Source organism: Anomalospiza imberbis, chromosome Z (assembly GCF_031753505.1).
Source record: "Anomalospiza imberbis isolate Cuckoo-Finch-1a 21T00152 chromosome Z, ASM3175350v1, whole genome shotgun sequence".
Lineage (NCBI taxonomy): Eukaryota > Metazoa > Chordata > Aves > Passeriformes > Viduidae > Anomalospiza > Anomalospiza imberbis.
In genome coordinates, this window is record NC_089721.1 from 15,601,903 (window position 1) to 15,624,335 (window position 22,433).

The window sequence follows — 22,433 nt, forward strand, 5'->3', positions numbered from 1 at the left end:
GCTTGTGTTTCAGTAAATGTAGGTGTGCTAGAGGTGCTCCTGTTTGACCTATACATCTTGCAGCATATTCATGCAGTTGACCCAGGAGAAAACAGATCACCATGAGATCTGTCAAATCATTAGTGGTTTCATAGAAGGTAGGAACAGCAGGCAAAGGAGACTCCCAGCAGAAGGATTTCAACAGATGTGATGGTGTCTGGCCTCAGTGATTGGTATTGCCTCTTAGAGCTGCCGAGCACAGATAATGGGCTCTGACAATGCTTGGTGAAAAGTAGTGCTTCTCCAGCAGTCTGATTTTGGCGCTGTACACCAGGCTATTCCCCGCCTTCATGTAAACATGGCTGTTTTACACAGTGATGGTGTGTGGAGCTTCTGAAAGGCCTGCTGTCAATGGAGAGGCAGCTGGCAGGAGAGATTAGGTCTCTGCCTGTTATGCATGGCCAAGAGTGACGAGGGCCTCTAGTCCTTAGCTGGCATTGCCATGTGCCACAGTGTAACCAGGACATGGACACCAGTGAAAGGGCTGTAATTGCTTGGTGTATTCCAGTCATTCATCCTGGAATATGTGCAGACCAGGCATTCTTGATCTTTGTTTTAGAAATCCTACCTTACTTGCAGTTAACATTAGCCCCTAAAACACAAATCTCTCTGCTTTCAGATCCCAGTTACAATAATGAAGCCGGATGAGAAAGCTGAGGTACCAGTAGGTGTTGTGATTGGCAGCATATTGGCTGGACTTCTCTTGCTGTTGGTACTGGTTGCTGTTTTGTGGAAAGTAAGTAGGTATTTGTATCTTAAAACCAGAAAGGGATAAATAAATCTGGGCTATTTTCTTTAGAATCTCTCTTCTCTAGTGTGAAACAAAACCACATCTGCAGTTTGGTGGTATGAATAGTACTGCATTGACATTGCACCCTTGACATATTTTAGAAGGGTTTATGAAATGAGTCCTTATAGAAACCAGCAACATGAAGATGATAAATGAGCTGCCAATCATTCAAAACAGGGGCTGTGGCATTTACTTTTTCCTTTCAAAACTGTCTGCCTCCTTCCATAATATCCTGTCTGGATTCCGAACACCCGTGATATTCCCAGTGGACAAGGGTGGGGATTACAAACAAGGTGAGAGAGAATATATATTGAACGGACAAAAGAACAGACAAAAGAAACGGCAGGGGCAAAAAGTAAATTACAAGGGTTACACAGAAAAAGGGGAAAGTTTTTCTGTGTGCCAGGGCTTTGGTGTTTGAAGTGCTCCTTGGCAGACCAGGGCATCATGGAAATGTCTGTATCTCGGCAGGGAGAAAACTGGCTAATCAGCACTGCTGCTCTAGCATTTAGTTGCACCAGGTAGGAGTTTAAGGCCCACCTCCTTTCATTTTAGAGGCAGGAATTGTCTACAAATCACTCTATTTTGTATGTGTGCACACGTGCATTTTTACCATCACAGTATTTCGTTTTGCTGAGTAATGAATTATCAATGACTGACTGCAATGTGGTGCTATTTTAATGCTTCTCACAGCTTGGCTTCTTCAAGAGACAGTATGAGAAAATGACACAGGATATAGAAGATGTTGATGAAATTGCAGAACTCACGAAGGACAAAGACTGAAGATGAGTTACGTGGACAAAGAGGAGATCTGAGCCACCAATAGTAGTTGTGATCAGTCAGTTCTTCAGCTGGAGTGCCTTAAATCTTAGTAACATTTAAACATTTTTAATGAAAGTGTCTATAGATTAAATATTTTACAGATTCTACTCTATTGTAAGAGTAACTGCAGGACAGTTTGTTTTTTTCAAAAATGATTTATAATGCCTTTGCTTGTAAATTTTTGCCTTTCAAACAAACTTAACCCTTAGAACTGGCAGGTCCGGAGTATACAGTAACATACTGTTCCAGCAGCCCTTCTCTTGATCCACTGCAGAGTGAAACAAGAATTTATTTCAGATTATTGTGGAACAGCATCAGTTGGTAATTCAGTTGTGTGAATAACCACATGTGTTAAAGGACATTTTCTGTTAAGTTGATGATGAATGTGTGGTGAACACTGCTTCTAGACTGGGAGAAGAAAAGTCATTTTTTCATTGACTAGCTCCATCCTTATTGTTTTAGAAAAATAATTTGCACCAGCAAACCTTTGCTTTAACTAATCTATAAACTGGGAACTGTGTATGAAGATGTCTGTCAGGGTGCTACAGGACAACTGGTTGGGCAAAATCTTCCAAAAGTTCACTATAATTCTTGCCCTAAAGTCACAACTAAATTACTGAAGGATATTGTTTTGGGGAAGTATTGCCAAATGGTATGTATAACTGTCTTCTGCATACTTTCTCCCTGAGAAGAAAATATGAATTTCATAATCACTTACAGCATGTTCTCTGCAATGTTAACACTCATTTTCATCTTGAGAAGAACTACCACTACTGTTATGCTGGCCTTTATACTCTTGGTCCCTTGGATACCAGTTTGGCTTTTGACATAAATAGAAAAGACAGTCAAGATCTTGCCTTTAATTCTGTACTGAAAGATTTTGTAAGACTAAGAGCATAGAATGAACTAAAGGGGATAGCTGACTGAGGAATTATGCACGTTACAAAAGGGGATAGTAAAGATCTAAGCTCTGTAAAATGTTTACTGCACTTCTTTAGCATCTCAGTGCACTCCAGGAGACCAAAGTTCAGTACAACCTCCTTACCTGTCACATTTTTTTTGGTCCTACCTGTTAATGTCTTGATGAAGTTAACTTATGTTTTATACAGTGAAGTACTGTAGTGCTCTGTAATGAGCTCTAAGCACAACACTTGGGTGACTTTGTGTTGGTTACACACCTCAAGTTTATCACATGCTGTTATGCTGCCTGCTTATAATGAAAGCTTGGTCTTATAAAGGCCCATGCTGTAAGACTGGTAACAGTCAGGGAAATTGGCCTTTTGGCTGCCTTTCTCTCTCATGCTTGGCAGTTACACTTACAATTGATTGTGAGAGAAGATGTATGTGTTTTTTATATGTATGCTGCCATGCCAGTGAGATTGTTTCCAACTTGAGGTGATTACTTGAAGAGTAAAACATGCAAATGTGCCTGACTGAGAACACAAAGTCATGGTTTCTTCCCCCCAAAACTGGATTGTAATTATGCTTAGGCACTTTTCCATTATTTTCTGTGGGACTAGCCTTAAGCACGTTTGAAAATTTTACTCAGTCTTTTTTAATAGCTCATCAGTCAAAAGCCAACCATCTCTTTGGCAAATAACAGCTTCGTTTGCAGCAACAGCTGGATTATGCTCAGTGTAGTTTTATATGTGTTTTGAATTTATTTTGTATCTATGAAATGTTATGTTTTGGGACATTTTGTTGCGGTTTTTCTAACATTCTGAAAAACAATTCAGATTCTTATATCAATTATCAAACAAGATTCTTGCCATCAGTTGAGTCTGTGACCAAAATAAATATTTTAAAAGTGGTAAAAAAATAGCAATTGCATAAATCTAAAGAATAAGCTCCTGAGTTGTAATTACAAACTTTGAGGGCAAATGCTCTGAGAGTAAAAAGAAAAAATTTGTCTGCCTCAATTCTTATATAAGCTTGTGCAGAAAAAAATAACCCCTACAGCCATGTATGTGGGAAGCTCCTACATAATCAGGATCATGCACTCCAGAGCAGAGGGGGAATTTTTCAATACACCAGATGGTAGAATTTTCAGTTTCTGGTGCTGCCTACCAGGGCAATTCAGGCATTGACCCAGATTTCCTTCTTCCGCCTTCAGTGGGAGGTACAGGTCAATATGCAGCTTCTTTGGGGATTTAACAGTTTATCAATCAGGTAGCAATGATTAAATTCACTAGCATTTTGACAGGGACAACATAATTCCCCTTCCCAGCCTGGACACAATACTGCTTTTCCAAAATAAAGGGAAGACATAGCAATGGGTAAGGTTTTTGTATCCTAACCACTCCAAGTTACTAGTTTATTTTTCTTTTACAATTAATACTTAAATGGATAATTAAGTTTTTGTAATGGGTAAATCTATTGCACTTTTAAGTTGGCACAGCTGCAAATAATACTGGAAATGTTATGTATATTTTGTATTGTGTGCAAGGGTTTGTTTGTTTTTTTTTTCTTTTTAATTCACTTTTCTAAAGCAGCATGTTTTAAATACCCTGAAATTTTGAGCTTCATCATGTACTTCTGTTTGTGCTTGCAAGAAAAGTCAGCAATACCTTCAGCAAACTCAAGTTATATCTGATTCTGGTCTTGAAATCTAGCTGCTGATTTCCTGAAGTACTGGAATCAAGTCCAAAATCTGAGTTGGTTTCATATGAGCCTATGTATAAATTTGGAATATACAAGAGAGTTTATAATAAAGTTGACTTTTAAAAGCTAGCATGTAAGCTCTATGGGAGCAGGGACTGTATCACTGTGGTAGCCTGTCTGAGGGCCTAGCAGTATTACTGCAATAAAATCCAAGACTACTGCTGAACGCAGACTCATTTATTTTTAGACAGCAACCTAAAGAGAAGCAATGCTTCTGAAAAAGCACTGCATAAAATGGGGCCAAATATGGCTTTGTCCCAGTAGCACACAGTGAGAACCTAAGGGGATGACACTGCTAGTTTGACAAAGACACTCCACCTGAAGTCTTGCAGATCACAGTCCAGAGTGTGACATTACCAGTAAACTGTACTGTACTGTAACCCAGCTCACATTAGTGCAGAATACTTGGAAAGTTCTAGCTGAGTAGATGGTGTTAAAACATTACCATGGCCAGGCCTTCCTATAAATTTGGGCTTATCATCACTGCTATCTAAAATTACATCCCATTCTGCCAGTCTCTGCACTTTATCTGTTTACAGAATTGGTCAGCAGTAGTATGTCATGACTCTGGCTCTGGCTGCACCCCACCATATTTTGGAAAAGCTGAATTCAGCTTTTCAGCAGGAACAATGTGGCAAAATAAGAGAGGGAGGAACTTGGCTATGAATAGAAAGATGACAGGAAAACAATATTGTCAGAAACTACCACCTGAAAACTACACACTTTCACAGAGCTTATTTCCACTTCCAACTCCTCTATACTTTTAACAGTGGTACATAACCATTCAGGTAGGCTACCAATTTTAGCATTTCCATCATACAATATCAGATGAACCTAATCTTAAGGCACAAAGTTTTGTCTTTCAGCAAGTCTCAGTGTTTTGTAGAATTGAAAGGTAGATTCCTTGTATACTGACTTATTTATGTGCTGGTTTTGACTGGGGCAGAGGTACATTTCTTGACAGTAGCTAGTATGGGGCTGTGTTTTGGATTTGTGCTGGAAACTGTTGATAACACAGGGATGTTTTATCTGTCATTAAGCAGTGCTTACAGGTTCAAGGCCGTTGCTGCTCTTCACCCCATCTCACCAGCGAGGAGGCTGGGGGTGCATAGGAAAGTGGGAAAGGAACAGAGATGTGACAACTGCCCACAACTGACCACAGGCACTCAAGAGCATTTGGTATTTGTCTTCCCAAGCCACTGTCGCATGCAATGGAGCTCTGCTTTCCTGGGGTTTACTCAACCTGCCTGCCAATGGGAAGTGGTGATTGCATTCCTTGTTTTGCTTTGCTTGCATGAGCAGTTTTTACTTTCTCTATTAAATGGTCTTCCATCTCAACCCACGAGACTTCTCACTTTTACTCTTCCTATTCTCTCCCCCATTCCACGTGTGGCAGAGTGAGTGAATGGGTGGGGCTGAGTTGCTGACTGGGGTTAAAGCGCATCCAAAACTTGCACAACAAAAAACTTGCACAACAAAAGCTTGCAAATTAAAGACTAAAAAACAGAAGGTATGAAAATGCATCTCAAAATCTATAGCTAATTGCCTCAATTTTTTATTGCCTGTGAAAGTAAATGAAGCGTACATTTTCACAGCTTTAGAAAAGTTGAGTCCTACATTTTAAGTGAACCTTTCTGTTCTCAATTAATAGGTCAATTATTTGTATGCAATCACAGGCTTTAGTATGGCCTCTTAAAATAGTCAAAATGGAAATTTTATAAAAAGAACTGCTATAAAGATACATCAGAATGCAATTTCTGATAAGTTGATAAGATCAAACTTCATAGTGTGTTTGTTTTTCAAAAAACTGGTCTAAGGTACTCAAAGAAACTGGTAATTTATAGTCATCCATCTATTCTGAACTCTTTTCAATCACCTCCACAGGACACTTAATTGTACTTAATGGCACTTAATGTTCAAGACAATTTTTCACAGCATTTTAAAAGGGAAAGGACAGCACTGTCTGCTTTAACATACAATTTGTTAATAATTAGATTTAGCAGGTTTTTTTTTAATGCTTCTGAAGCAACAAATGAATGTGCTGCTCTGTAAAACTACAACTTGGAACTGCTGTGCATAAAGTGAGCAGAGAGAAAGGCCAAAAATCTAGTTCAAAGTTGAACAATCTAAAAGCTTCATTTTGGAGTGCAGCAGTGGCACTTTCACGGGCAACAGCCAAAGCGAGGGCCTGTATTTCCCAGCACGGCCAGCACCTGAGTGGGCCAAGAGCTGCTTCTCCTGCCTAGCCATCTCTCGGCTGCCCTCTCCTGGGTAGGCCCCTTATAAAACAACCCCCTTCCTCCCCTGCCTCGTTATTCCATGACAATCCATCATTTGCTGTTTTCATCATGTGCATCAGGCTGAGCTTCTCTTGAGAGCAGAGCACAATGCTCAAAATCAGGAAAGGAAACTCTTCAAATCAATCAGTGCTGGTATATGGATGTTCGGCCAGACATAGGGGTGGATCAGCGTATTCAAATTTTGCCAGCCAAGACTAAGGCATCTTTTCAGAAGGACAAATTATTGCTCTGAAGACGTGCACTTCCACAGACAGCCCTCATCTGGCAGACCTCTACAGGAATCACATGGTGACCCTCTGGGTCTGCAGCATTTGTGCCTGGGAACATCCCTCTATGTACCAGAGCCACCAAGTCAACACAGTTGGTCTTATGGAGAGGCAAGATTACCTTCCCTACGGACAAGGAAGAGAAACAGCTGGACTCATTCCAGAAAGCTGGGTCTTCCTTAAGGTAGGCAGATCTGCAGCTGTCTATCATCTCACTCAATGGACCTCACCATAACACAGAGTAGCCCTCATCCAGCAGTGTAGTTCTGCATGTGTGGACAGCAGGACAAACACAGCCAAATGTTTTCCTAACACACTGAGACACCACTGGGATTCATCCCCTGGCCTGGCAGTTTGGAAACACTTCTGGGTCACTTCAGACACAGTTTAAGCTGTGAACAGACTAATCTGCCCTCTTATGATAATACTGCCCTAGCAGAGAGGGTAGCCCTACAGAGGGAGACAGAATACCGAGTTCAGAGCATGGATTTAAATTTCAGTGAGATACATTTTACCTCTAATTAGCACACCATCCCTCCCAGAAACATTTCCATTTTGCTTTTACATGCCAGCTGAAGAACCCAAAGTTACACAAGACTGATATATCATTGTTCCAGAACAAAGCAGTACTTGCCTCATGCACAGCTAGGGACAAAAAATGACATTTCATTGTCTTTACCATGGCAGCATACACACATTGTAACACTCAGCTGTGACTCAGTACAACATCTCTTCCATTCATTGTTCCTGATCACTGTGGGGAAGTACACAATTATTCTCTCTTCTTTTCTGCACCCTCCTTCCCAGCTGCATTGCTGATGGGGAAGGTGCACTTAAGGTCACCCTGGAAAAATCTTCCAGGAGACTGCAGTGCTAGAAAGGCACTAAAGAGACACTACTGCAATTCAGGAATTGCCCCTGATCATGGGGTACCAAGTAGAATTTAACAATGGTAACTAAGATATTCCATTGATTTTCTGTATCAGAGCTCAACACTATTATGGAACCACTGCAGAAGTTTTACTTAATTCAAAAAATATCCACTGAAAAACAAGCTAAACATTTCTTTTTGTGAAATTAATACACTAATTAGTTGCATGGTAACACCAAACATAAACATGGAAAAATGAACACCAAATATGAAAAAGTTCATGTAGTTCTTTCTCTTCTAAAGTAAAAAATAACGGTTTCACAGAACAAGTGATTGTGCTCAGTATTCTGTACAATTCCCAGGAAAAATTGCATTCAAACAGCAGAGGGCTTGTCTCCAACCTCCAAAATAAAGGAAAACTCAGTCTTGTACTTGACCAGCTCTGCCTAGATAATAGGGTCCACATGGTTTGTAGAATGTGTATCTGTCAACACGCAAGGAGCAGCTGCTGTCCTGCAGATGAAGGACTCAGTTACACTGAGGAAAGTACATCAGTAAGTTAATAAGCACAGTTAAATGATGTTTCTGCCTGAAGCTGTATGTTTCCTTACAATTTACTTAATTCAGATACAGTAACTAAGTATTAAAAGTGATTAAAATCCTGGAAGGAAAAAAGAGCATCACCTACTTTCCTCATTTTACTTTGTGCAGCTAGAAGTTGTTAGTAGATTTTTGCTGCAGACAGAATAAAATGGAATATACAGCAGAGGCTTCACTAGTGTGTGATGTAATGATTACAGAATCAAAGACTTGTTTGGTTTGGAAGGGACCTTACAGATCATCTAGTTACAGTCATCCTGATAGAGGCTGGGACACCTTCCACTAGACTAAGTTACTCATAGCCCATGCAGCCTGACCTTGAACATTTCAAGGAATGGGGCATCCACAGCTTTTTTGGGCAACTTGTGCCAGTGCCTCACCACCCTCACAGTAAAAAATTGCTTCCTAATATCTGATCTGAACCTACCTTCAGTTCAGCTTAAAGCCATTCCCCCTTGTCCTATCACTACATGTAGTTGTGATAATTCCTCCTCCAAACTTATTGTAAGCCCCATTTAGGTACTGAAAGGGGATGTAAGGTTTCCCTGGAGCCTTCTGCAAGCTGAAAAAAAACCCCAGCCCTCAGCCTGTCTTCATAGGAGAGGTGTTCTAGTCCTCTTAGATGAACTTAGTGACCCTCCTCTGGATGCATTCCAGCAAATCTTCTTGCATTGGGGGCTCCAAAACCAGATGCAGTGCTCCAGTGGGGTCTCTTGAGGGCACAGCAGAGGAGCAGATCAAACCCTTTGACCTGCTGGCCCCACTGCTTTTGATGCAGGCCAGGACAGAACCAGATTTCTGGGCTGCAAGTGCACATTGCCAGCTCATACTGAGCATTTTGTTCACAAATACCCTCAAGTGTTTCTCCCCAGTGCTAGTCTTGATCCTTCAGCTTATACTTATGATTGGAATTGCTCTGACTCAGGAGTATGACCTTGCACCTGGATTATAAATAACTATATATGATGTAGAAACATAAATATGAGCAACTGAGCAAATAATTTTGCATTACCTTATTTTCCTTCACTTTTATCTACCTTGTCTACACTGATAATGATGACTAGATAACACTGCCTCTCAGCATTAGCAGAAATGCCATACACAATGGGACTTTGAACTCTTAGCATCTAAATACTACCATGGCACAGAAGAATAACACATAAAATTACCTTGCTCGGACAGGTAACCCAATATTTCCAGTGAAACCCAGGCATATTATGTCAGTTCATTTAACTAGTTTTCAAAACAGTAACAAGAGAAAAACTGTAATAAGATTAAATCTTAAATGTGAATATAAATGCATATATGAACTGCAGCAAGTTCAATAAACTCCCTTCTCTTTGAAAAACTATTCCATTTGATTATTTTAATCCCCATACATATGAGGTCAAATTACTAATTACACCATAATTGTGTATTTTTAATAATACCTGGTTTGGATTTTCTTCCTGCAGCACCAAGCAACTACACAACCAAAAAGTCACCTTCAAAATTTTGTCTAGACATCATTAAGTAGTTACAGATTGGCATGTTATTGCTAAGGCAATTCTTTTTGCTGGTAGAGTACTAGCTTTAATTTTGAATCAATCTCTATCCATATTTTTTTTAATGCAATGGACTTGTAATATCAGCTGCACAGTAAAAATCTTTCCATGAGACAGAGCTACTGGAACATAAGCACTACTAAACAGTCAGTAACACTGGGGTATAGTTTATATTTTCTTCTCTGTCTGCACTAAAACAGTTCATCTACTTCAAGTAGTTTTCACATTACAAGAATGTCAAAATAACATAAAGCTTGCAAACTAAGTCTGCAGTCATATAAAATTAAACCTCTCCAAACTTTAAGATTAAAAAAAATGCAATTGTCCCATGGTGGCCTCCCATGCAGACAGAGAACACAGACTACCAAAGTAAAAGCATTAGAACAGTATTTATCAGAGTAGTCTAAACCTTGCAACAAAGAATTTTAGGGAAGATTCTTTTAAAAACTGACTCCATGTTAAAATGCACAAAAAGGCCATTCCAAAGGAGAATCAAGACACCTAAAGCCCCTAATTAATCCTCATTCCCTTCACTCAGTCCAAACTAAATTATTGAGATTGAAACATGTGTTAGAATCATATAGAAACACAGAGATTCTCTGTAAAACCACAAAGGTAAACATGCTCATTAGGAAGAGTAACACTTTATTTTCAAAAGAGTACAATTATTTTTCTGAATTTGCCCAAAAGCATTCCTTGTTTTCTTTCCAAGAATATTCATCCTCATAAATCTCCTGTAATATAAACAAAGAATGGGAAATGTTGTGAGTCTGCTACAAACAGCTACAAACCAGGCCAAACTACTCAATAGCCATCCCACTATTATTTACTGATCACATCAGGACTGCACAGCACTTGGCTGGCAAGCAGAAGAGAGGGCAATACTCTTAGAACATACAGACTTGGCTGAACCCCAGGCTGATCCCCACTGAGTTTAAAAGGGCCTACCTATACTGAAGTCAATGCAACAAAGAGATCTAGAAGAAATTATATAATAGCTGTAGAGTACACAGCATTCATGCTGCTACATTAACCCACTGTACCATTGTTTTGAGATAAGAATTTACATGTAACAAAATGTCAATATTAAAATAAAAATTAAATTAATACACTAAATAAACTACTAATAGATATTAAGGACAGTCTGGATTACCAGCTGCAGTCCAGTCCTGAGCAGCAAATTCTGAGTCCCTGATTATTTATTCTGAGACAACTTCTATCTCTTCAAGGAGGTATCAGAAACATGAAGTAATATGGGGAATATCACTGTTAACCACATGCCAAGTTCTGCCAGGGAGAGGAGGCAGAGATAATGCATTATTTGCATGCAACACTGAGGTCATACAATGAGGCTCTTTCTAGACTTGGGGTAGTTTCTCCACACAGTATTGTGTGCCTATACTAGCTTTGGGACTTTTGCTCATCCCTTCATTGTGCACTGTTGCTTAGTGCTTTCTCATGGCCACAGTAATGAGGGCAAAGAGAATGGCAAGAAACGCTCCTTTTACTTCCAAACTGCAATGCTGTCCAAAGCAAAGCTGACTCAAATTCTTCCACAAGCCTCTGCAGAACTGAGTTTTGCTACTCAAAAGAGGACAGCTCAAGCCTCCTTCGCTTTCACCCTAGGATGGCTTCAAAATAAAGAGGAGCTAGATGGTACAAGTATAGGAGAACCTTCCAGATGCCCTACCTGCCATATATGGGCCTGGCTGCAGTAGAGGAAACTCACTGGTGCTTGACACTGACACTGACATCAGAAGCAGCTGCTACTGCCTGGAATGCTGCTAAGGCAGCCCAGACGTCTAAGACTAGCATAGGCCTAAATTTGATTTTGTCCCCAAACATACCTTTTTCCATATTGGGACAGATGCTTTTAAGGTATTGATGCAGTACATTACAGCTTCCAGGGATTCTGCTCTGTGTGGAGAGGAGACTGCAATAATTACACTTGCTTCAGTTATTGGAACCACACTAGGGAGAGAAGAGGAACAACAGCAGCTTTAGCTAACACTTAACATCAAGAGCACCCAAAAGTTGCAGCCATGTCACGTCAATATTCTGGCCACATGCTCTCCTGACTCATTCATACTGAGCAAGTGTCAAACCACATCCAAAAGATTATACACTTTTTAAAAGAAAGAAAACCACAACCAAAATCCATACCAGATGTTAGAATTCCACACTTTAGAATAAATAAACCCACCAGACATAGGCTTTTTTCTTCCATTCTTTCTTTTCTTAAAATTAAGCCTATGGAATTAAGAGGGGGAAATTGTTAACTTGTAACAATGCATAGGAAACTCACTGGAAGCTGGCTTAATAATGAACAATAACAAGTTAGAACAGCCAGTTTGTATTTAAAAACCTAAGAAATCATCTCAGTTTGCACAAGACTTTGTGAAAGACGAAATTAAGTGCCTTACACTATGCAGATTTTGCAATGAAACCAAATTTTTGATGAATTCTGATTTTAGATTCTCAAGTTTCTTACTTGGTGTGCTGTGTTAAACTTAACAGAAGCACAAGGTTCTGTGCTTCTTCTTGCAGTTGTAGCATTCCCAAAACCTGCCTCCCAATCCTCCCTCTATAGTAAGACTCCTTCAGCACAGTCCATAGGAAGAAATCTCAGGCTAAATGCTTTGAGCTGCCCTCATGACAGCCACCCTCTCCATTGACTATGAAGGAAATATAGGGAAACTACCTCTCAGGCCTTTTATCTTACTTATCCTTTGCAATCACATCCCAAGTTCCTTCAGGATTTCTGCAAATCCTGCTAGTTTCAGCGAGAAATCTTCCCTGAACTGGAAAGGCCCAAGAGTATGTCAGACACTAGTTGTCCACGTTTTGAATCAAAATGAAAGTGCTTATCCAAGATACAAGAAACAGCAGGAGGTTCTCCCACAAGCATGGCTGGCGATTACTATGTCCCACAGCCTAAGCTTCCAGACTGTTTGTAGCATAAACAGATTAAAATCTGAGAATAAGAACATTCTGCAGCACCTCAACAGGAGAGAAGAAAAAATAAATTGCTGCCAACTTCACACATTTATAAAATAAATAACAAAATAAACCAACAGCCTCCTCTTCCCTGGAGTGAAATATCTCCCCACTTTCAAAACATCACATCAGCATCAAACATCCTGCCAGGCTAAGTGTGGACTCCAGGAAACCCTACCAATAAACGTATTTTTGAAAACAAAATATTTGAAACTTAGCTCCAGAGCAACAGCTTGATCCTGCAGCCAGCTTTGCTGCACTATGGTTTCTAAACACTCCTGTGGGTTCTGCAACTACGTAAGCATAGCCATGCAGCAGACAAGGATTGATACTCCACTTCCAGAAGAATGGGGTCTGGACATACATACCCAAGTCTATGGTGCACTGCAATATGTTTGACTGAAGGCCATTTCTGTCTAACATCTCTGCAGATTTTCTTCATTTCAGTCTCTGCCATTGAAGTATATGCTTCATATTCTAAGTGAATCACTTTTTTCCCTTCAAAATTATTTCTTGTAGTACCTAAACAAAAATGATTTATCAACTAAAAGTACTGAGTAAATTATTACATATTGTATCTTTATAATACACATTATATATTATATTAATACAGAGTAAAAACCCAGGATCTCTTGCTATGGTCAAGGTCAGCACTGAATAAATATAAACAACCTCCCCTAATCATGGCTGCATAATGAGATTATTTGAACAAGATAAATCCTTACTATAAAAGGAAGAATTTAGTTTACACACTGAACCGGTCTGTAGCCCAAAATGCTCAAGGCTGGGACATCTTCTGTGGTAACTGCTAAGGTGCTATAATGACATTTGTTCATGTAAATTTTAAATGCCCAGTATTTAGGAGCCTAGAAGCACTAGGGTTTAAGCACAAGCAGTTTCATATGTGTGCCATGTACATTAAACACAGTACAGAGCTACCAGCCTGATCTTCACCAGCCCATTGGTAGAACAGGACTTCACTTTCAACTAAGACCTGAGTTACAGGACCTCACATACAGGTGTGGACATATAGTTGGCATAGCCACAATATTTTATTTCTCACCCTGAACAAGTTGTATCCCAGGGGACAGGGGAACAACTCCCAGGCAGTTCTCTACTCCAAAGCTACTGTTCTGTTCAGTCCTACGATAGCCATACCAGCCAGAAAGCTCCACACCACTTTAGCTCATGGCAGCAATTTAAGAGCTGCCATGGTCTTGCTCTAGTAATTCAGAACCTGTTTTCTAAACATAATGGGCCCAGATCAGAAACTGATTTATTTGAGAACTACAAGTCTGGGATGTGGACTACCTAAGTTACATTTATTAGACTAGTAACATCCAGTGACTTAGCTCACAGATATTAAACTCACCAATGAACAGAGACACTGCCCCACAGTATGGTGAAACAACCAGCTCTGACACTTCATCGACAGAGAGCTTTTCAGACTTGAGCTTGATAAAATCTTTTGGCACATCTTCGCTTTCTTCCATATCACAATAGAAAAACTGAAACCAGACAGACTCTGTTGTTGATCCCGGAGACACTAGCATCAGCCAACTGCTTTTTATCCAGTGCTCATGCCTGAATTTATGCACAACACAGGCACTATCTATTTGCCCAAAAGACTAGTCTACATGTGAAATTCACTTCTCAGGAGCCTCACTGAGAGAATATTAACTGCAAATAACAAGCAATGACTTGGTTTTATTGCAAACATATTTCTTTCTGATAGGAAAGTCTGGTACGGTGGGAGGAAATTATAATTAGCCTGAGGCCCTGGTTTAACAGTATATTCAACTAGCACAGACCACTGTGTAGCGCTGGTAAATCTGTGGTGATATTGTCAGTCCCTCCTACTTATCTCATCAAATCAAACAGTTTAAAACAGAGATTTCTGATAAACATGGATTAGAGTTCTAATCCTAAAGTTGAGTATGCTCTCCAGGACATTCAGGACCTCATACTATCAGTCTGTTACAGACACACAGGAGACACTTCTAACTTTTCTGAGTAGAAGCCAGTCATCAGATCACCTAAGAATGAGAAGTAATTTGATCAGCAGCACTGGAACTAGCTGCAGTGAATAGATGGACTGGCACTTGAAAGCAGGCAAAGAAATGAAGCTATTCTAAGAACACAAATGAACAAAATTCCTAAGCAGTAGTCAATTATTTTTACTTTATTATCCTTTCTGTTAAAAAGTGGAAGGAAATTTTTCATTATTATCTTGTTTAAGCAAGCCAAGTTTCCACTGGTAGGAAGAAACAACCAGGAAAGAGTAACAAAACCTAAAACCCAGATTCAAAGCAATGCCTGACCTCTCTGGCAAATGTCTTCCATTTACTGCATACATGTTAATAATTTACTGGTGCACTGGCTTATAGTTTCTGCTCAGCACAACTGCACTCACCAGACGGAAATACAAAAGATCAAAAGATTACTGGGGTGGAGGGAGAGAATTGCAATCACATCTTCAGACCTAAACAAGAAAATGTTCTTGTAAAATCACACAGAATTCATGAGGTATTTTAGCATGTGATTACACTCCACAGAAAACTAGGCAGTAAGTGATACCTACCTAACAGAACCAGGGCAGGTTCAGCCTCCACTAATGGGTGGGATGATGGCAACCTCGTCTCCAGGCTGCAGGACCAGGAGCTGATCTCCAAGAAGCACGTACTCCTGCCGAACAGCAAATACCACTTGATCCCGGATGAGAGCAAGCCTGAGGGAGATTGGCAAACGCACAAATAGGTTTCCAAACAATGTTTGCATTTAACCATGAGATTTCATTAAACAGCAAACTGGTGCACAGTATAGGCCAGCTGAGGTATAAACTACTGAGACTTACACCACTTCCAAGACACTGTTAAAAATACAACAAACACCCACCTCCTAATCTTGGATTTTCTTGTAATGACTAAGAAAAAATGAGATCAGTATAATTTTCAGAAATCAAGAATTGGATTTGTCATAGGCCTATGTCAGAACAAACCAATCCGTATCGGACCCACTTCAGAAGCTTAGAATAAAAAAGTTGGTAACTCAAGAGGCAGCAACCATCCAATTTGGGATTAGAAAGAAATACTGTCTTGATGCAGTCTGGCAGGACGGGAACAATTTTCTTACACACCAAGAAGCATTGTGGTATGCTGTTCATGAGATCTCATGAAGATCCAGTGGTCAGAGAGTTGCTCTTGTGTGTGCTTAGACTTTGTGAAGCTTTGGGTCTTTTGTACTTACTGGTCTGAAATCTGCTCTTGATAAGGAATGGCCACAGAACTAAGAGAGCAAATGTGATGTGTCTTCTGGCACATCTTCTACATATTTTTTATATTGCTGCGAGAGTCCATAGCTCTGGATATGAGGCAGGGAATCATTTCTATGACTAAGTGCAATTACATAGCAAGCATGAGGGTCATAGCACTAAGACAGGAGAAAAAAGATTGCATGTTACTTCAGATGGCACAGGTGTGGTAACAGTTCTTGTTTGAGACTACAAAATCTGGCACAGCCAGCTCAGCTGTATTGCCTAGAAATAAGTAAGCAGACCAAAAGATTACAAGTAAAAATCATCTTGTTTTCTACAAGCCAGATAGACGAAAGTAGTCAAGGCACAGGTTGAGCAAAACACAGTAGCACTGATTCAGAGAACAGACTGAAGGGAGGGATTGTATGAAAGCAAAGCAAGCCACTAAAGAACTGTGCACTTCCATGAAACTGAAGGGCCCATTAGAAGGACGGGCTCTAATTAAAGTCTCTTGCAAGCTAATTAGTTGGGTAAAATGTGTGGAACAGAAAAGCACTGTCAAGTATGCTCAAGCTGCAATTTGAATATCCATTAGCAATGTGAATAGAAGTCTGTGGTCAATGCCCTACAATTATATTGAGTTTTTCCAGAAAATTCTACTGCCCCAAGTCATCATTCATAAAAGGACAAAGTTGACAAATTACAGCAAAACAACCAACGGTACTGCTGCTGCTTCTGCATAGGCGAAAAGGCTGCAAAGTAAAATATACACGTTCCCTACTGCCTCTAGCACCCAAACACACTTTATTTCAATTCTCTGTGAGGAAAAGGTCCCTGGTCCAGTGTTTTGTGAAGAGTTTTTCACTTGGAAACAGATACCAATGTTAAATAGTTAATTTTTTTTTTTCACGGCGTTTGAGAGCATTTTACTAAAGAAAGGCTGTGCCTAAAGGAAGACTTGGACACCTAAGTCCAAAGTTATAGAAATTCCAGAGCACTGAGCATTAAATTCTGAGGACCACAACCTCTTTTATACCTTACTTTTTTTTACCCCCTTCTATCCCTACAAAATGGTGTTCACCCTTGTCCATCAGACTCGTTCTTGACAGGACTGAGCACCTTCCCTCAGCTTTAAACAGAGGGGACATTATTGTTGACACCCCCAAGAGCACCAATGCTGATGAGACCATTACAGTATACACAGTACTTTCTCAGGACCAGACCTTTTATGAAATGCATGCAGCAGTGGTGTGGGTCTTTTTCAGAGCATTGAAGTGGCTGAACATATTTGCTGTGTCAGGGCTGAGTGGCTGGAAACCTGTGGGGGCTTCATTTCCCTTTCTGACCTGCCTTGTAGAGTGTGACATAGGCTCAGACCAATGGTTTACAGTACAGTTAATCACAGAATCAATTAAGTTTGAAAAGCACTCTAAGATCATCAAGTTCAACTTATAACTGGACATCACCAAGTCAACCAGACCATGGCACAAAGTCCAATCTTTCCTTAAAAACCTTCAAGGACAGTGACTCCACCACCTCCCTGGGCAGCCCATTCCAAAGTCTTTGCATCCTTTCAATGAAGAACTTCCTAATGTCTAACCTAAGCAATTGGAAACACCCATCTATTATCATTTATTTCTCATTTATTGTCCTGGCTGTGCTTGATCCCTCCTTGCAACATCTCACCTTCTCCACAGACTAATAACATGGTAGTTTTCAGGTTACCACACCACAGCCCTCCTGGACAATAGGCCACATGTACTCTCAGGCCCAGTTTTGAGTACATCTCCTTCACCTGGGCTTTCCTTTTGTATACATAAAGCTACAACACTTCCAGCTGTGCAAAACACAAAACATTTGGTGTGGGTTACCAAAAAAAGGTAACACCACTGGTTTTGTGCTGTTGAAGTACTGCTATGTGTTTCAGCCCAAAGCTAAACACCGAATTTGTATTACAAATTTTTTTTTTTAGAAATCCACGTTGCTTTAGGAACCTCAAGGGTAACTGGCTGCATACCTGGGGTGGACTTTGACGATCTCCTCCCAGAGCTGCAGAGAGGTGATCTCCCGTGGCACCGAGAGAGTCTCGCAGCGCAGTCCCGCCAGCTCCGCGCTCCTGGCGAAATACAGCACCGAGACCTGCCGGGGAACAAACGGCGCTCAGGGCCGCGGGGCCTGCCCAAAAAACCGCTCCAACATACCAGCATACAACCGGAACCAGAGCGCCAGGGAAAGCTTTCCCAGGCTTGTCTCGATGCCGATCGGCTCAGCCGCGTCGCTCCCGCCCCGGCTGTCAGGACAGCGGGGGAAAGGCGGAGAGGGCGGGGGGCAGCGAGTGACCGCGGATCCGCGCCCCGCGCCCACCGCCCAGGCCGCTCCCGCTGCCCGTCGGAGCCACGGACAGCGGGAGCCCCGCCGCTCTGCCCGGCACCGGCCAAGCCTCTGGCCGGACCGGCCCCGGCGTCGCCGGCTGGTGGCACCTACCTGGCAGCGCATGGAGCCGCCGTCCCGGGGCGAGCTGCCCTCCGCCGCGGGCCCACGGCGGCGCCTGCGCCCGGGCGAGAGGCGCCGGGCCCGGACCGCCCCCTGCGGCCTGGCCGGGAGCACCGCGGGCCCGCTCCCGCTCTCGGGCCGGGCACCGCCAGTTCCTTTCCCGCACGGGTGGTGGCGAAGGTGGGAGATGGCGCGGCTTTGCCCCAAAACTCGGGGTGCAGTGTTGGGGACGGCACTTTACAAGCCGGATTTTCAGGGGGAGTCGCAGCCCCGCGCGCATCGGGATCGCAGATGTTCGTACACATTACGCGTCTACTGCCTTGTACGTGTTAAACATCTACTAAATGCACAGGACAGGTATAGTCGGCGTGTAAAAGCCACGGATCCGTTTCAGTGCTGACACAGGATTTCAGGATTAGGGCCCGTTTCACCTCTGCCTGCAGTAACTGAGCATGGAAGGACAGCAGGGTGGGAGAGCGGTGGCTCTCGCCGGGGAGGGGAGAGTGACACGGGGTGTGTAGAAAGTGCTGCCGAGAGACCCACAGCAGTTGTTCCACATGGCATAACTGTGCGCCAAAGCTACTCCTTGTGGGTGGCCAGGGTTATTTCTGTCGTGTTTGTCTGTGACATTCGTAACGGAGGAGCTCCTCCAGGCAAACAAACCAGGGGCAAGTCCACAGCCATTAACAGTGTGCAGAAAATCATGCTGCCAAAGCCCAGGGTACACAAACGAGACAGAGGAGTCCTGCAAAATTCGACTTTACTGAAAACTAGAGAGATCCCACTGGGGCATACCCATCTAAGGTCCCTCCAGTTTTTAGCAGACACAGCCTCCCATTTATTCTAAATACCCTCCTACTTTTCCCATTGGGTGAGGTACTAGGAAGATAAAACCTTTCAGAGATTAGTATACTACATATCTCCCCTCCAACATGTAGCCCCACACCCATTCTTCCAGAACCTGATTGGTTCTTTCAGGTTATCTAGTCGTTTGTAAAAGCATGAACGCCCATTTCTCCTCAGTGTCATAGAGTTTATGATCAGTAATTGTGATTTGGGCTGGTGGTCATTGAATTGTTAAGGTTGGAAAAGACCTCTAAGATCATTGAGTCTATTTGTTACCCCAGCACCACTGTGTTCACCACTAGACCATATCCCTGGGTGCCATAGCCACAGGTTTTTTGAACCCTTCCAGGGCCAGTGATTCCACCACTTTCCTAAGTGGCCTGTTCCAATGCCTGATCACTCTTTTAGTGAAGTAATTGTTCCTCATATACAAATTAAACCTCCCCTGGTGCAGCTTGAGGCCATCTGCTCTTGTTCTGTTACTTGTTACTTGGGAGAAGACACTGACCCCCACCTGGCCACAGCCTCCTTTCAGGCGGTTGTAGAGAGTGATAAGGTCTCCCCTGAGCCTCCTTTTCTACAGAATAAACACCCCCAGCTCCCTCAGCTGCTCCTCACAGGACCTTGTGCACCAGAGCCATCACCAGTTCTGTTGCCCATCTCTGTACAGGAACAGCAATCCTTGATGGATACAGCACTGTCTGGTGAAAAAAAAAACCAAAAAAAAAAAAACAAACAAAAAAAAAACACCTCAAAGAACTAAAAAGATGGCTGAGAAAGGAGGCAGAAAGCAGACCTTTCTGCATAATAATTCTTGCCTCTGAGTTACAAACACAATGAAAGGTAAAGTGATTACATTTTCCAAAAGTGTGTGATAGAAATACAATCATTTCTGCGGAGCAACTGTATTGCACCAGTTATTTAGTACATTGTGTCTTAATCCTCTGCTGCGAGGAACTAATAAGTTACTTTTTAAAACATTGTTCTTTTGGAATTATTAACTCGTGTTACAAATTGAACTTTCCTAAATACAGCATGTGTCAAGTGAATAAAATAATTGCTTTCTTTTTTTCTCCGGGCTGAGTAATTTTGGATCTATACATCTTAAATGGAATAGATCACTTTGGCATGGTGTGTATGACCCATCCAGTAGCTAGCAAGTGGCTGGCACATTTTTCCCATCAAAAGGTGCACCATAAGAGGTGTTCATAGAGTGAAGTGGTGGAGTACTGGCTTCAGCTGGAGAAAATTAGCCTCTCAGCCCAGAAAACAATGAGCTTTGGAGGATTTATCTGAACATTTAGGGTGAAGACAACTATGGAATAGGGAGAGATGGGTTACCGACACTGAATGTCTGGATTTTCTTTCTTTGATCTCCAAGAAATAACTCACCTAAACTAATTCTTGAGTATTTTTCAAAGGATCAGTCTTCAGCTCTTCATTGTATGATTTAGTTAAAGGCAGATTATGTGCCTAGAAAGCAGAGGAATAGAGTATGATTTGTGACTCTTATGATCCATTATCTATGTTCTTGAACAGCTAGGAAGTAGTTAAAAATTATTAATCAAAACCAGAAATTAAGAAGAGGTGTAGTATTACTGGCAAAAACAAAATTCACCCTAAATGCCTCTTTATTGTGGAAGTCTTGTCTTCTAGGAACATCAGCCTCAGCAAGAGGTGGGACAACTACACTGCTTGGTTTGCAATAATGAGTTTTATCCAGATTGATTTTGTTTGATTGTTTGGTTCATTGGCTTGTTTGGTGTTTTTGGGGGGAGAGTATAGATACCTACCTAAGATTAAATAGAGATAGTTTTATAGCTCTGAAGGAGATATGTTAGCTCTGTAGAGACCAGGATTCATAACTATCCATTATTATATAGACTAGCTCTGTATGATGTTCCCTTAAAATATTTCCTGTTCTGTATCCTTCTTTCAGGCACCGTTTTCTTCTTGGAGCTCTTGGATTGGAATATGGGTATCTGCAATTTATAATATCTAGTTCTGTTACTTATTGAGTCTATTATTTTCAATTAAATCTTGTCCTAAGCAATGGGGCCTTTGCTGTAGCAGAAAGGTGTGTATATATTCTCCCATGCCAATATGTACATTAGCCAGAATGTAGTATATGTATATTTTCAGAATTTATTACTTTCACATGTCTTCAATTTCAAAAAAGTTATGTTATGAAGTCCTCCAAAACAGGTGTTTCCTATTCCACTTTACAACTTTTCTTCATTTTAGTAATGTTTAATACTGAAAAAGTGCAAATTTTCCTGTATATATGGGATTTCCTTACATGACCCAAATAGCAGCTTAAAGAAGTTCATTTCTAAGGAATTGTAGATGGGAATGTTTTACCTACTAATTTCTTTCTTACTTACCATCAAGAAACTTTGAACTTTTAGATGTAGCTGGAATATGCCCAGACACTATGCTTATAGTCTAAAGCACTGATTCTGCATCTGATGTTGAATAGAGAGAGCCACAAAAAAGTCAGCAATACTTAAATGGGTACACTAGTCTGTCTGCTAGTCCTAAGCTAATTTTGTAACAACTTAATACAAGAATTGGTATAAAATATGACTGGATGCCGTGGGAAAAGCAAAGAGATATGTTGTTAATCTTTAATTCTTTTTACCAATGATTTACCTAATGTCACTGCTGAGAAAAAAATCTCTCTAGGACTGCACAAGATTGTGATTGTCTAATTTCTAGCAGATTTTCTGTTTCCTTTTGTTTTCATTTTAAACATTTTCTCAGGACTGTTTGCTATAAATCATGAGTTGCTGCTCTGAAGTTCAGATTTATACTTGGGAAATCTAGAGAGAATGTTTTTTACTCCAGTTTTGTTGTGAAGAATTTAGGCCATGTTGATGTGAGACTTGAGTGTTTTGTTGGTTTTTGGGGGTTTTTTTTGAGATTTTGAGGCATAAAACTTCATTTAGAAG

The 22,433-nt window shown here is 41.1% G+C and overlaps 3 protein-coding genes across 8 annotated transcripts in view; 1 reads left to right on the forward strand and 2 right to left on the reverse strand.

Moving 5' to 3' along the window:
• ITGA2 (integrin subunit alpha 2) overlaps positions 1-4,478 on the forward strand; it is a 68,049-nt gene extending 63,571 nt beyond the window's left edge. For both annotated transcript variants that reach the window (XM_068177273.1, XM_068177272.1), the window contains 2 exons: positions 659-775; positions 1,523-4,478. In XM_068177273.1, coding sequence (XP_068033374.1) covers positions 659-775; positions 1,523-1,612 — 207 coding nt within the window. In that variant the 3' untranslated portion in view covers positions 1,613-4,478. The remainder of the gene's footprint in view (positions 1-658; positions 776-1,522) is intronic.
• The window catches only part of LOC137465301 (molybdopterin synthase catalytic subunit), a 27,637-nt gene extending 13,245 nt beyond the window's left edge, over positions 1-14,392 (reverse strand). Inside the window, exons 1-4 of one of the 3 annotated variants that reach the window (XM_068177309.1) lie at positions 14,263-14,392; positions 13,259-13,412; positions 11,741-11,864; positions 1,727-1,919 (exon numbers count right to left, since the gene is read on the reverse strand). In XM_068177309.1, the coding sequence (XP_068033410.1) occupies positions 1,857-1,919; positions 11,741-11,864; positions 13,259-13,412; positions 14,263-14,383 (462 nt within the window). In that variant the 5' untranslated portion in view covers positions 14,384-14,392 and the 3' untranslated portion in view covers positions 1,727-1,856. Of the gene's footprint in view, positions 1-1,726; positions 1,920-8,437; positions 10,628-11,740; positions 11,865-13,258; positions 13,413-14,262 lie in introns of those variants that run through there. The other 2 variants (XM_068177311.1, XM_068177310.1) reach the window with 2 other exon arrangements.
• On the reverse strand, positions 14,259-18,774 carry MOCS2 (molybdenum cofactor synthesis 2). 3 transcript variants are annotated; one of them, XM_068177313.1, is made up of 6 exons: positions 18,628-18,774; positions 18,161-18,282; positions 15,472-15,618; positions 15,304-15,372; positions 14,889-14,926; positions 14,259-14,398 (listed from the first exon to the last, which is right to left on the reverse strand). In XM_068177313.1, exons 1-3 carry the CDS (start codon positions 18,637-18,639, stop codon positions 15,492-15,494), a joined length of 261 nt encoding a protein of 86 aa, XP_068033414.1. In that variant the 5' UTR covers positions 18,640-18,774; the 3' UTR covers positions 14,259-14,398; positions 14,889-14,926; positions 15,304-15,372; positions 15,472-15,491. The 3 variants fall into 3 exon arrangements, with proteins under 3 accessions (XP_068033414.1, XP_068033416.1, XP_068033415.1); XM_068177315.1 differs by having other exon boundaries at positions 15,304-15,389; XM_068177314.1 differs by lacking the exon at positions 14,889-14,926.
• Between the last annotated feature and the right edge of the window lie 3,659 nt (positions 18,775-22,433).